This window comes from Syzygium oleosum, unplaced genomic scaffold (assembly GCF_021117445.2).
Source record: "Syzygium oleosum isolate NSW1041296 unplaced genomic scaffold, Sole_v2.1 Sole_v2.01, whole genome shotgun sequence".
In the NCBI taxonomy this organism is placed as follows: domain Eukaryota; kingdom Viridiplantae; phylum Streptophyta; class Magnoliopsida; order Myrtales; family Myrtaceae; genus Syzygium; species Syzygium oleosum.
Window position 1 is genome coordinate 15,165,825 of NW_026607485.1, and position 14,596 is coordinate 15,180,420.

The window sequence follows — 14,596 nt, forward strand, 5'->3', positions numbered from 1 at the left end:
GGCTATTCAAGTTAAGATGCTTGGCCTTTGTTTCTCTTAGAACCAATTATGGAGATACTTACTTTTGAGATGCATATGTTGACCGTGAATGATAATCAATCTAAATTGTTGAGATCCTAGAGTCTTTATTACTGGTGATTGTCATTGGCAAAGAATGAACACGCAAGGAGAGAGAGGGAGAGAGTTGTTGCTAGAGAGAGAAAGAGTCGCTTAGAGGTTGAAAAGAATATGAGATTGAGGGAGAGAGTAAAAGTGAGACTCTACGAGGGGGAGAGGAAAAAAGCGAAGGAAGACGAGGGACTGAGCACTTTAGGTTAAATACCTAGGGTTTAGGAAAAAAATCTATAGGATTAGTGCCAATCCTAAAGTCTCAGGACTAAGGACTAACTGGTATAATACAAATTCCAGTGCCCCCAAGACCATTGACCGACTTAGTCCCCTTAGGAACCGAACCCAGATCGAAAGGATTGGGCCGGTCCAAGGTCGGTTCAGGATGACCTTGAACCGATACTCACCTCTAAATTTGATAAATCTTAGGTTTTGATTATGCTTTTTGAATGTTATAGAATTAAATTGTACTTTTACGATAAATTTTACGATTTTTGGTCCAGTTGATCCTAAAATTTATTAGCCATTTTAGGCCTTTACGCCCTAAAATTGTTACCTCACATTTTTCATTTTTTAATTTTATATAACAAACGCCTCATGGGCGAGTTTCTTTTTAAGCCTCTTCAGCGCTCAAAACTAGTTGTACTCTGAACGGAGCAACTGCGACGTGCAGCAGCAGCAGCCATGGCCGACGGCGCTCCGTCTCGCACGCAGAGGAGCAAGCCGAAGCGGAAGAGAAGTCGCGACGGGCCTGAAAGCCAGCGGCTCGACTCGCTTCCCTGGACTCGCTCCCTCCCCGGCGAAGGCGACGGCGGCGGCGATGACTCCGCTTTCTCTCTTTTCATCGGCTCCAACGAGCTCGAAGGAGGTCTGTCTCTCTCTCGCTCTGTGTGTGTGTGTGTGTGGTGCTGAGAGAATCGATGGGTTATGAATGGAAAAAGGAGCTGAAACAAACGACTACCCTTGGAAATAATGGGCGCTGGTTGGCGTGGCCTTAACCGGTGCTTCGTCTTGCGTGGATGATAACATCCGAACGCGTAGTTGGTGCTTGTGCCGATTGAGCTATGAGAAAGGATACGAGAGAGCAACCTGAGGAAAGGGCACACGGAAAAAAGTGAAATTTGGGGTGCTTCTCTGAAAAATAGGGATTTAGATGTGAATGTGGGTTAATTGTTATGTGGTTGTGCTTTTGAAGTCCTGGATATTGTCTCTAACGCGAATTCTGAACCAATTAGAATAGAAGGGTTTATGGGGTTTAAGCTTTCTGCATTGTTTATATGGGTTTTGTTCGGGTAAAAAATTTGCAGGATTTCTTTCCCTCGAAGAGATTGATGAATCTGAATACGGTTTGGATATACTGAAAGCTGTGAAGCAAGAATCAGGGAAAGCGAAGAAATCAAAGAGAAAGAAGGATGGTAATGAACGAGGCAGTGCAGATCATGGGGTTGAAGCTGAGATTGCAAGCAATTTGGAGGAGGAGGAGGAGGAGGAGGAGGAGGAGGTGGAGCAGCAGGAGGAGGAGAATGTGACGAGTGAAAGGAAAAAGAAAAAGAAAAAGAAGAAACAAAAGAAAGAGACCAAGAAAGTTGATGAATTGCCGGCAGGTTGGTGCTCTATTAGTATTTTATTCTACATTTTGGCTTGAATGGGGGTAGCTTCCAGTAATACATGTGGCAGTCTAATTCCTTCTGGTTGATGCAAATGGCCATTAGACTAGTCGAACAACATTCGTGAGCTAGGAGAGAAGCCTATGTATTCATTGCCGTGATGTATTTGTAAATGTAATCAATTGTCTGAAATGTTGATCACACTGCTTCTCAATGAAGTGGATGATGCTGAAGTCGACCTTGTTGATGATGCGGAGTTCTATGTATGGAATGATTTGAGGTTGCATCCTCTTATTATGAAAGCAATACGGAGGCTTGGGTTCAAGGAACCAACACCGATACAAAAAGCTTGTATTCCTGCTGCTGCTCATCGAGGAAAGGTTAGTTTAAAGATTTTAAAGTTTTGTGTGAACTTTTAAGCACAAAACTAATTCTAGTGTTTTCCTTTATTGTTGATTTTATAGGATGTTGTAGGCGCTGCAGAGACAGGGTCTGGGAAAACACTTGCTTTTGGATTACCAATTCTGCAAAGGCTTCTTGAGGAAAGAGAAAAATCAACAAAGATGCGTGAAGAAAAAGGAGAGGAAGCGGAAAAGTATGCTCCAAAAGGTGTTTTACGGGCCCTTATTATCACACCTACCAGGGAACTCGCACTTCAGGTACAAGTTTGCCGTATGTGCGTTGCTCAATCCATTTTACCTGAGACGACGCCATAGCATTTGAAGCAATGAGGCATATTAGTTTTTGTATGTTTCTTTTTGGTTTACATAAATGAATAGTGAGGTATAACTCTTCTTACTTGGAATAATGCGACAACAAGAGCATGGAGTTTTCTGGTTCAGTAAACAGTGATTAAGTTGATGAAGTTACACTTATGGACTCTTGCCAAGCTCATCTTCCTTTGGATCTTTAAGCTTTTGACCTCGCCCCTTCTTAAATCCATAGTGAAAGTTTCTAGGAAATGCATCTTTAGAGTAAACTGAGATTTCTACCTTATGATGTTAGAAAACATCATCTGCAATTTTTGTGTAAGATGGAGAACATCCTCCAAGACTTATGCTGTGTGATGATAGAGAATGACCTTTTCATGTCGCAACAATGAGTATCCAAAAACCAAGCGTAACAGACAACCTCTCATAGCTGCTATAAAGTCTGTTAGATCTGCTTTATTAATAAACTGGCATTCGCCTCTTCTGTCAATAAGTGAAAAATGAAAAATGAAAGCCAAAAGGAAAATGGAAGCTTACTTAAAAAACAAACCCCATAGTTGAATATTTATCAGTTTGAAAAGTACAACTAGACTACTAGTGAATAATAAAAACTTATTTGCTATAATATAGTTTACATTCTTAATTTTTTGAAAAGTAAAGAGTACGAACTGCAGAATGATAGTTTTGGAGGAGGTAATCGCATTGTGTGTGAACTAAAATGAGTAGTAGTCTGTTGTTTCTGCGATCAAATAATATTGTTGGAAGAGCATGTGCGTCTGATGTCCCCCTCCCCCCTTCCAGTTATATTATGTTAATCCAAAGTCCCTGTGGAAGAATATTTGTGTATGGAAATTTCTTTGTATACTCTGTGCGCACGCGCGCAGAGAATTCATGGAGCAAAGAATCAGAGTAAACAAATGTAGGACATGCTAGTGAAAAATGTCATGCTAGAATTTGTTGGGACACGGTGTATCTGCAGCCTTTTCAGCTGTTGTTTTTGAGTGTTTTTGTTTTACACTCCACGTCACTTGAAGGCTGCATCAAAACAATTAAGAGAATTTCTCAATTAGATGGCTTTTTACTTTTTCATCCTTTTGATAATCGTACATATCATGGTCTATTTTCCAGGTCACCGACCATCTCAAGGAATTTGCCAAGGATGCTAGAATCAGAGTAGTTCCCATTGTTGGTGGGATGTCAACAGAAAAACAGGAGAGGCTTTTAGAAGCGAGGCCTGAGATTGTTGTTGGAACTCCTGGGAGATTATGGGAACTTATGTCAGGAGGAGAAATCCATCTCGTGGAGGTTAGCTTGGAATCATATTCTGCATTGAATTTATATTTTCGTGCAATCATGGCCTCATCCCTAATGCGTCTTCCTGTTTAATTTGTGTCCACCATTTTAGTTTTATCAACATGAACAGTGTGCTGTCTTGCATATGCTTATTTGCATCATTGGGATCATATATATATCGCGGTTCTGTATTTTTCTATCTAAAGACTTCAACTTATCATGATAGTTTTTGGCAAATGAGGACTTGCTCAGTTGTTTAATAGATATTTAAGAAGCATATTGCGAATTTGTTGCCAAATAGTTATAGTAAGGGAGGTGATGGATAAAAGGGCCTAAATTGTGAGCCCAATTTGAATCAGACAAAAACTTCTGGTTAATTGAATCTCCCCCTCTCCCTGTGGCGTCATCTTTTGTTTCTTTTCATTTTTTCTTGGTAAATAGTTAGTTTGGACTAAGTCAACAAAACATTTTTTGTCTATATTACTATTGTTGAATTTGTGCTTTTGATTTTACAGTTACATTCCTTGTCCTTCTTTGTGTTGGATGAGGCTGATCGGATGATAGAAGATGGGCATTTCCGTGAGTTGCAGTCAATTATCGACATGCTTCCAACAACTAATAGTTCTGTGGAGGAAGGATCTCAAAGCATGCAGAGTTGTGTAACAATATCTAACATCCAGAGGAAGAAAAGACAAACTTTTGTTTTTTCTGCAACTATTGCTCTATCTGCTGATTTTCGTAAGAAGCTGAAGCGTGGTATTGTCAGATCAAAGCAATCAACAAGTGGTGGATTGAACTCTATAGAGACTCTTTCTGAGCGAGCTGGAATGCGGGAAAATGCTGCTATAATTGATCTGACAAATTCCTCAATTTTGGCAAATAAGCTAGAGGAGTCATTTATTGAGTATGCACTCTGCTGGCCTATAAAGTTTGTATGTGCGCTCACGTTGTGTGTGTCTGTGTGTGTTTTTTGGGGGTAAAATTAAAACTTGTCAGTTCACTTTTTATAATTAAAGATCAGGTGGCTTTGAATTATTTGTTTATTCCTCTGGTGCCGGAGAAGTTTCGTCAATTAAGTTTACTTTTTAGGTAAGTTTGGTTTTTTTTTTTTACCAATCAAAAAAGGGTCAAACAAAAGAAAGCCTCAACTGAGCCTGTGCTGGATGCTTTGAGGAAAGATAAGGTCTTGAAGTAGTGAAACTTTGGATAATTACTTGAATGAAATATTGTTTTTTATATGGTCGGAGAATATTGGAGGAGTGTCTTTAGGGAAAAGTAGAGGTCTTGAAATTGCAGATCAGTTTGACTTAGGTTTTGTATCTTTTAGGCATAATACCTTTTGATTAGATTTGGTAGAGCTGTTGACTTGTGGATAACTTTAACTCTGCACTGTAGAAGTTCTATTGGATTGTTATGAGCTAGTGCTGAACTTTTTCAAAAGATCTTTCTTTGAAGAACACTCAGAAATGACATTTGGTACTTAGTGATTGGTTGAGTAGATGCTGATGCAGTTTTTCCAGAGCACCTAATGAGTTTTCTAGTGTGTCATGCCCAGAAGTGTTCGAAACTTCAACGACCTTTGTTCTCCTCCTCCCTTTGCAAAAAGAGCATTTTCACATTCTTCAGCTTGTTAAGCTTAGTTGTTAGTATGCTGTTGTAGTCGCAGATTTTCTTTTGCAGGCTGTGACGATTAAGGAGTATCAGGATTGTAAATGTGAGAAGTGAGTATATAGATGAGGAAAAAATCTGGCTATGACGATTGAGGACAATTCATGAGTCTTTAGTTATTAGTCAATTTATTAGGGAAGTCAAGACTTTTTTATATGACAAATATACCCCAATTTAGTATCTTGCCTGATTACAAGCCATCCAATGAGCTGTAACTTGTTATTACTTGTATGTTTTTGCTCAGCTATTATTCTACTATAGGATGTTACATTCAATCTGAATATTGTGTATTCTGTGCAACAATACTAACCCTTATAAATTGCAGGTGCATAGAAAAAGATAAAGATGCTCACTTATATTATATTCTAAGTCTACATGGACAAGGTCGCACAATTGTTTTCTGCACATCAATTGCAGCTTTACGCCACATTTCCTCTATCTTACGCATTCTTGGCATCCACGTATGGACTCTGCACTCGCAGATGCAGCAAAGAGCTCGATTGAAGGTTTCTTGTGACTAAATCGTTAACATTATCAGATGTTTGATTTTTCACTACTTATTGAACTTGTGTATAAGCTTGGGGAAGATTTTTCTTGCTCTCTAGATTTTTAACTTGTTTACATCGTTTTGTAGTATACCATATATGGTTGGTCAAGAGGAATTTTCTCAGTTTGGATGCATATGGATCTGTCATGTTTTGCTTCTATGATTATCATGTTTTATGGATATTAGGATTATAAATAACACGCTTATCATCAGTTTAAAGCGATGTTGATACTTAGGAAAAATGTGTGGATTATATGATCGTTTCTGTTATCAAGGAATTGAAAAGATCATTTTGAGTTGAATGCAAAAGATCCCCCCCAAGTTTTGGTCATTATTTGGATAATGAAATATATAATCAACCTAATTGAATTTGAAAAAATATTTATGAGACTCCAAATTGTAAAGAATACTTTCATCTTGTAATGCCTTGTAGTTTAAATAAACGGAAGTTGAAGTTGCACTTGAATGGTAAAAGTCCACTCTTAGTCCCTGCACTTGTGCATTTTTTCCAATCAAGTCTTTGAACTTCTAATTTGTGCCTCTACGGCTTTAAATCTGGATAAGTGGAGCTAACATGCCCATTGGAGCTGGTCAACATGACACTCTCAGCATTTGACCAAGAAAAGAAAACATGAAGAGTGGACTCTTAAATGTTGATCCGGTTGAGGGCGGGAGGTCTCAGCATTTGACCGAGAAAAGAAAACATGAAGAGTAGAGATAACTGCTTTAGGTTTGAACACATGTAGGCATATAAGAAATTGATAATCGACCATTTTTATTCCAACGTTCCACTTTTCACTAGAGATGTCTTCTCATATTATGATTTATTAGAAATGAAATATCAAGAACTCTTTTTTGTAAACTTCCAAGCATAAATTTATAGGTGACCGGACTTCATAAGTTTCAGGTGAATGGTTTTTTAAGTTATAATGGTTATTCTTGGCAAATTCTTGTGTGTGTGTGTGTAATATACATACAAATATATTCGTATGAATGATTCTCTTCCCTTCCTCCTTTTCAATTATTTTAGGCAATTGATCATTTTCGTGGAAGTGAACATGGTGTGCTTGTCGCTACTGATGTTGCCGCTAGGGGTATTGATATTCCAGGCATTCGAACTGTTGTTCATTATCAGCTTCCCCACTCAGCAGAAGTAAGTGTAGAAAACTTTCCCTCATTTTTCTTTATCGTATGATAAACAAGCCTCGCTGATGTATTCTACCATTCTTTTCGCTATATATAACTTGTTTCCGTCACATATTCCTATTTTTCCAGGTTTATGTCCATAGAAGCGGAAGGACTGCCAGAGCTTCTTCTGATGGATGCAGCATAGCACTAATATCACCTGACGAGACATCAAAATTTGCCTCCCTATGTAGATCATTTTCCAAGGTATTATCATTAGCTTGGTGTCTAAAATCTTTGAATTGCATGAGTTGAAAAATTGTGCTTCCTCGTGCATGTGCCTTTGTCTCGGCAAATGACAAATTGATAGATTGAGGTTTTATCAAGGTCTTGTTCACATGCTTTGGGATTGACCACTCACTCTTTAATGTTTCCTTTTTGATATTGTTATTCATTTAACTAGTTCTTTGATATATACATTGTTTCCATTATATTTCTATAACTGGTGCATTAGCTCCTTCATGGTGAGCTCCTTTACATTATAATGCCACTGCTCGTTACATTTAAATGAGAGTTATTTCAAATGCGCCACAATATTGTAGGAGAAATTAGTCTTTTCATAATGCTTTGCAATCATGTCATGATGTAGTCAATTTGGATGATAATTCAAATTCCATGAAGGCTAGTAAATTTTATTTTGTCTTGATTTTTAATTTAGGGTGAATATAGTTGAATGATAGATAGGTTGACTCACAGCAAGGAATGCAAGATCTCTTACTTTCATGCCTGATAGTTCATTCAATTAGATTAGGACTGAAGCTTCTTTTATTTTAAAAAACTACTTCTATTTATGTTCAGGATTCTTTCTTAAAAACTGGCTCTATACATGTTCAGGATTCTTTTCAGCGGTTTCCTCTGGAGAACTCATACATGCCGGAGATCATGAAACGATTATCTCTGGCACGCCAAATTGGCGAAATTTCTCGGAAAGACTCTCAGGTAATATATGACGCGGAGCTCTTATGCATTTGCGGTAGGAAGTCTATAAGATTCAGTAGTTAGTTCTGACCAGTAATTTGATATCTGAACCGGACCTGTGGTTTGACTGGTTTCACCGTGAAGCAGTCTTTAGTCAGGTCTGGTTTTCTCATTGAGCTGGATTCTGAACCTGTGGACCAGATCAACCTGGTTCATCAAGAATGGGCTGTGCGGAAAAAAGAATTTATAGGCATGCACAAGGCAGGGGTCCAACCCCGGACCTATAATATAAACGGAATAGACTGAGCCGGAGCTATTCTCATGTATATTTTTTTTTGAATAGGTTATTCTGACGCATATATTTGCCAGTTTATATAGCATCAGAACGAGAGCATTTTGGAATGCCAAATAGAAAATGGCGCTCTAGAGACTTGATTCGTGGACATTGCGAAATTTAAGTAGCATTGCTTACAAATTGAACCATCCACCTTTTCTGTTCTAAGGCTAGCAACACTTAATTATTGTTATATGCTCTAATGACCTTATCGACAGTTCAACGAGCTGATTTGACAACTGTTGCCTCAACTTATACTAAATTCAGTCTGGTTTTGAAAACCCTGCCTCTAATTCTTTTATAAGAACTGTCCTACACCAATATCCTATGGTTGCTGAGTTTTCTGTAGTGTGCTTTTTTATCTATTGATAAATAGAAGTTCTCGTCATCAAACTGAGCTGGTGGCGGGGAAAGAAGGTGCATTGGATACGCAATCAAGTGGGTGCTTGGAATGGGTTTTGCTTTTAGCTTTGGCTTTATGCTTGTAGCTTTGGAATTTGGCTTCTATTTGAATTTTAATGTGTCAAATCTCAATAACATTTGAATCTTGGCATTTAGAGTCATTTGTATTTGATTCCACAATTTAAAAATATAAACATACTCTGTTTTAGTGAGAAACAAAAAGTTAAGTCCATTTTCAAGGTTTGCAGGCAGCCCCAATTTAGTGTCTGCGCATGCTAGCTTTTCCTTTGTACTGTGCTGATTCTCTTTTGATTATTCGTTCTTACCATCAAACGTAACTGTTGTGGAATCCTTCAAAAAGAAAAAGGAAAAGCTCGGCTATGGTGGGGAAGGTGAGCAATAACTAAAATTCTTTATCTTGAGACTGACACAGAACTCGATGCTGCTATGTGGATGGGAAAGTGGAGTAAGAAATTAAAGGTCGACGTACCTGCCTCTTATATATTAGTCAATTTCTGGACCCACAGATCAGCTGATTTTATATGCCACCGTCCAACCAAATCATCAATGGATGCGGGATATCCACTACCGCTTGTGACATACATACTCAGCATGCATATAACCGTTGAAGGGAGAAAAACTCTTGAAGACTTGTCTACTTTTATGTCCCTTTTGTGCCTCCCCTTCGTAGCTGCTCCCATTTTCATTTACCTATTATATGTAGTGGGAAGCATTAGCAGAGGTGGTACTGTTCCTTGATAAACTTATGTTTCACGGGATGACTGCTATTTGAAGAAACTAAAGGGGCCACCAAGCCATAGCAATTGATTTCGTTTTCTTTATTGTTTACGCTTCCATTTTAGTAGATAAATCACTTCTTTTACATCATGGAACTTCATTGATTGTCTGCTTCCAAAAGTTGTACTTTAGATCTTAATTTTTTTTTTGCATCTGATGTTCTCTCTCTCTCTCTCTCTCTCAAAATAAAGGAGAAGGCCCAGAAAAGCTGGTTGGAACGAAATGCAGAGGCCTTGCAGTTAGATGTGGAGAAATATGACAGTGAGGAAGAGAGAGTTAATGCTCACAAGAAGAGGAAAGCTAGCTCCAACAAACTAAAGCAGCTACAACAGGTTGACCTCTTTCTTTACTATTAATAAGTCACAGTTGGCTGTCTGCAGGGCTTTTTGATAATATATTCTAATCAATAAGGGGTAAATTTCGTGTTTCGTTTAATTCTATTTCGGCAGTTCAGCTTCATATCTCATAATCATATTTGACATGTCTCATATTGCAGGACCTAAAAAATCTCCTTTCATGTCCATTGCAACCAAAGACATTCTCACATCGCTTCTTGGCTGGGGTAAGCCTAATTTTTCTTATTTACTCTCTCATTTATTTAGTTTTTTACGCACTTTTGCAACAACGGAGCGTTTTCCCGTGGAGTGTAATTGACAATGCCTTAATGTCTTTGTGGTTGCTGAAAAATGTTTTGGCTTTTATTTCAAAATCCCTCCAAACCTAGGGGGTCTGTTATGAATTCACCATATACTTTAAATCTTTGCAAATACAATCTTAAGTTTTCAAATTGTTGCAATTACATCACTCTTTATATTTAGAGGGTTCTCTTCTGCTTTTCTTCAAAAGGATGCTCCAAAACGTCTGAAGATAATTTTGGAATGTAAATACTGTCATTTGCGAAACCTTCAATGAAAAATTTATTTTTCAGACAGAAAACAAACAGCTCCCTCTTTTTTGGAATCTTATCTATCTCAAGCTATCATTTTGTAGATTGACTTATTATTAATTGGCCATAATATTTCTTCTGGAAATCTCTGTTCTTCTTCTGTAATGGATAGTAATAGAAAACTAAGATTTAAAAGGAGTAAAAAAAATTGTTAAATAGCTATTCTACAAAACCATAGTTTTGATGGTGAACAACTCAAGTGAAAGAGCTAACATTGAATTTTATGAAAAAATGCACTTTTCTTCTCTAAATGAAGCGCACAAAGGATATTTTTGGCATTTTATAATTATTTTCATCCCGTTTTGGGGCTGAGATATTACGAGGGGCATTTGCAACAATTTGAGAGATTGGGTGTGCATGAGTAAGTGCAACAGATCCTATGAGGGGGTTTTCTGCAATAAACCAATGTTTATGACAAATACAGCTGCTGTACACGGGATCTTCTACTAAAGCTATTTTCAACTCTGATCAGATCTGTACCTTCTATTTATTGTTATGTTTTCTTACATAGAAACAAAAAACTGAGGACTTACACCAGCTAGAAGGCATTTTTATTCTTTCTATAGTGCTCTGTTACCCGATTTACCGTGGATGGTATGTCATTGTGCTATATCATTGAAGATCATGAGTTCCAGCTTTAGTTTTTGTCGTGGCGAGTCATATAAATTTCAACTTAAATCGACGTCATTATTTTCTTAGTTTCTGTGACTCATTCATTTACTGAAGTTTCATTACGTTGGATTTGATTTTCCTCATTTAGTATGTGACTGATAAAAATATACGTCAAGGGGCTGCAGTGCATATTTTGTGTTCTCAGGCTATGTGCAGGAAATCAGATAGTTTGGGATATACTGACTGGATGTTTTTTTTTTCTCCTCTTAGGCTGGTGTTTCACCTCTCCTCCAACATCAATTTGAACAATTAGCAAAGCAAAAATCAGAAGAAAGTACACAGTCCAGCGGAAACGGAAAAGGGAAGCTAGTGGTCATTGGTCAGGATTGTGTAGAGCCACTCCAGGCACTCCGTAATGCTGGTGATGAGGTAATGAGTGAGCAATATACTTGTTCTATGCTAAGCTTAATGTCTGGGCAGACAATGCTGTTTATTTTGTCATCGTTTAGACTTTTGTGATCTCTTGGTCTAATGGAGAACCGAATGTGCATTAGTTGTGTTACAAGTCCATGGCGAATACCCAGAGTAATGCATTCCTTGCCTTCCATCCTGATAGAAAATTGATGATGTCAAGTTGGCATTTTTTCATTGCACGAGTGTATCTTGAGCGCGAGTTTGCAATTGTCTGTTACTGATAAAATTTTCTTCTCCTACTTTGTGTCTTAATGGGAATCATGCTGTGCTTTTATTTCCCTATCGTCTGGCCATTTGATTGTTCTAAGCTTCTCTCAGATACGCGTTGACGTGAAGGGGACTGCAGACAAAAGAAAAGGCATTGAAACTCGGAAGAGAGAAAGAAAAGCAGAGAAAAAACGTATTCTTCAAAAACTATACATATTCTTTTAGATGAAGCCCTTCCATTCCCTTTCGTTCGGAATTCGGGATCGGATGCGGATTTACATTCATTTGTCCGTCACTATTTCTTGCAGGTTTACATGACCAGCGAAGGAAGCAGAGGCGAAAATTGAGAGGAAACAGTGATTAGAATAGCTTTTCTTCTTCTTTCCCTGTGACGTGAATTGTTTGGGAAAAGACATGTAGAGAGAGAGAGAGAGAGAGAGAGAGAGAGTGTGTGTGTGTGTGTTTTTGTAGCCTAGCATGTCTATTTGTTCTTTTTAGATTTTATGGTGACCCAGATACCTTGTTCATGATAATTATAGAAGGTAAAGGTTCTTTCTCGTATCATCATTTGGCCATATTGTCATGTAGAAAGCAATTGAAGGATTTACGCCAGGCGAGGTGACCTTTATTCATCTACATTTTTCTGTTTCGGACAAATTATTTCGGATATTCCCAACTCTGGTAAGCTTACGGCAAATCCATATCGCAGCCTATTAATACCGGTTAATCATCAAGGTACGCAGGTCCATATTCCTGGAAATGGTCGGTGCCATAATTTTGAATCTAGATCTTGAAAATGAACTTGTTCATGATTAACACTTCAGCGGTCTTTTTGAAAACAATTTCAATAGAAAGACTAGTTTCTACTTACCAATGAATGGAATGAGAATCGAGTTCTTAGTTAATGTAAGATAACAATTTCAAATTAGAAGCACCACGTAAAAACTTGCATGTACCTTTGAGACTAGGAATGCTTGAGAAAATACTGCATAAGCCGACCTCTCCTCGTCACCATGGGGCTGGCCTATTCAATGGACGATACTTGTTATCTCTTTATTGATTACACAATCTCTTCTCAGCTCTCTTCTGCGTATTCTCTCTTTCTTCTTTTTTTCAAAGTTCTCCCAACACACCCAACACCTCTCTCCTCTCTGTGTTGCAAAATCGAACGATGACCGCAGCCGGATCCTCTGCCGGAGGCTTGGTGGAGTTGGAGACGGAGGGCTCAATGGCATGAGCTTCACCCTGAAGAAGAGGTCGTCGAAGAGAGACAGATGGCGAAATGTTCGCGTCAGTGCATTCGTGGTTCTATCCGGACGACCCAGAAGAGAGGGCGAAGTCGAACTCCCCGTCGATGCAGTCGCCGTCCTCGTCGCAAACTGAGTACAAGTTTGAGGAGTGGGTGGAGCTCGCGAATGGCTGCATCTGTTGCACCGTCAAGCACAGTCTGGTTCAAGCCCTCAAGCAACTTGTTCAGAGGAAAGAAAGGTCTGTGGAATTGAATTTCTCTACGATTGAAATTTGTTCAGGACTGTAGGTATTGTCTTGTGTAATTGAACGTTCTGGCAGAAGCTGACAATTGCCTTCGTTGCTGTTCTGGTAGGATAGGCTCGACCATATCTTGCTGGAAACGACTGGCTTGGTGAACCCCGCTCCTCTTGCGTGTCTTCTTAGGTTGGATGAGCAACTTGAATCTCTGCTGTGAAGCTCGACTCCATTGTCACAGTAATAAGTTATTCGTGACATCTTAGTTTGTTTTGCGAGGCTCGTATTCCAGCCTCTTTGGTAACAAAGGCTTGTGTGGTGTAACCTACTTTGCCTGCATGTCCTCTATTTTGGGAAGATGGCGGCTCGTCCACTAGTGGTAAAATTGTCATATCGTGTGTTGTTATGTTCTCTATGCTGCATTTGGTGGTATACACATGCTGCATAAGAAGGGGGAGGCTTGATTATGACTTTGCGCTACCTCATGAATTGATGTGTAAGTCAATGTTAGAAACCACAGTTTTATCGTTATACATATTTGCCTTTGCTGATTGTATTATGCTAATAAATTTGAGGCTTGTGTCTCCAACGGGGATGGGTTATATTCGATGCAGGGGTGGAGACAGATTTGGCTAATTTATTGTGTGTTCCTTGGCTTTCTCAACATTTTTCTTCTCATATTGGGCAAGAAAGTTGTCCTCGATTGGGCCGTGCGATCACTGGTGCTGCATTGCTCCGTCTCGTGGAGTCTCCCCTCGATTTGCTTGCAAAAACTCCGGCTAATGAAGGTTTGCTAGTGATTAGTCAGTTAATTCGCATGTGTAAGGTTATCCGATGGCTGAATCAAGGTAATCCTGAACTCATACTATGTGAAAGAAATTTGCTTTCTCAAGAAATGGATAAGATTTTATTTTATTTTTTTTTTCCTTACCAAAAAAAAAAAGATAAGATTTTATTTTTCTTGTAAAAACAACTATGTTAGATACTTTTTGTTCTTTTCTTGCAGCATGAAACTGCCCATTTAGCACATGTAACACGTGATTTGGAAAAAGAATTTGAGTTTACCGTAGGAATGGTTTTTGTAAATGAACTTAAAGCATATCATAAATATGTGGCATATGCAATAGGCAAAGGTTTGGAGTGATGAAGGCTAAGATTAGAAAAAAAACAATAGCAATGGAGAAGTAACTCGATAGACCTTTATGTGTAATAGTAAGGGGCATTCTGTCAACTCATCTTATCAAGAAAAAAAAAAACGAAGGACTTTAAGTGATTGTCCTACTTTTATCATATTTAAGGTTG

The 14,596-nt window shown here is 38.5% G+C and overlaps 1 protein-coding gene across 3 annotated transcripts; it reads left to right on the plus strand.

Moving 5' to 3' along the window:
- The first annotated feature begins 722 nt into the window (after nt 1–722).
- LOC115679825 (DEAD-box ATP-dependent RNA helicase 13) lies at nt 723–12,500 on the plus strand. Of its 3 annotated transcripts, XM_056316062.1 has the most exons (16): nt 723–976; nt 1,416–1,586; nt 1,620–1,712; nt 1,935–2,095; nt 2,180–2,374; nt 3,554–3,730; nt 4,234–4,622; nt 5,712–5,892; nt 6,964–7,086; nt 7,209–7,325; nt 7,953–8,057; nt 9,762–9,902; nt 10,067–10,132; nt 11,399–11,557; nt 11,921–12,002; nt 12,118–12,500. In XM_056316062.1, the coding sequence occupies exons 1-16, from the start codon at nt 793–795 to the stop codon at nt 12,171–12,173; spliced, it is 2,400 nt and encodes a 799-aa protein (XP_056172037.1). In that variant the 5' UTR covers nt 723–792; the 3' UTR covers nt 12,174–12,500. The 3 variants fall into 3 exon arrangements, with proteins under 3 accessions (XP_056172037.1, XP_030459396.1, XP_056172041.1); XM_030603536.2 differs by having other exon boundaries at nt 1,416–1,712; XM_056316066.1 differs by lacking the exons at nt 9,762–9,902; nt 10,067–10,132; nt 11,399–11,557; nt 11,921–12,002; nt 12,118–12,500 and adding an exon at nt 9,206–9,748 and having other exon boundaries at nt 1,416–1,712.
- The last annotated feature ends 2,096 nt before the right edge of the window (nt 12,501–14,596 follow it).

Coding starts and splice junctions, on each gene's coding strand:
- LOC115679825 (XM_030603536.2), top strand. CDS start 793: ATGGCCGACGGCGCTCCGTCTCGCACGCAGAGGAGCAAGCCGAAGCGG. Junction 2,096..2,179: donor CTGCTGCTCATCGAGGAAAG/GTTAGTTTAAAG, acceptor TTGATTTTATAG/GATGTTGTAGGCGCTGCAGA. Junction 8,058..9,761: donor TTTCTCGGAAAGACTCTCAG/GTAATATATGAC, acceptor CTCAAAATAAAG/GAGAAGGCCCAGAAAAGCTG.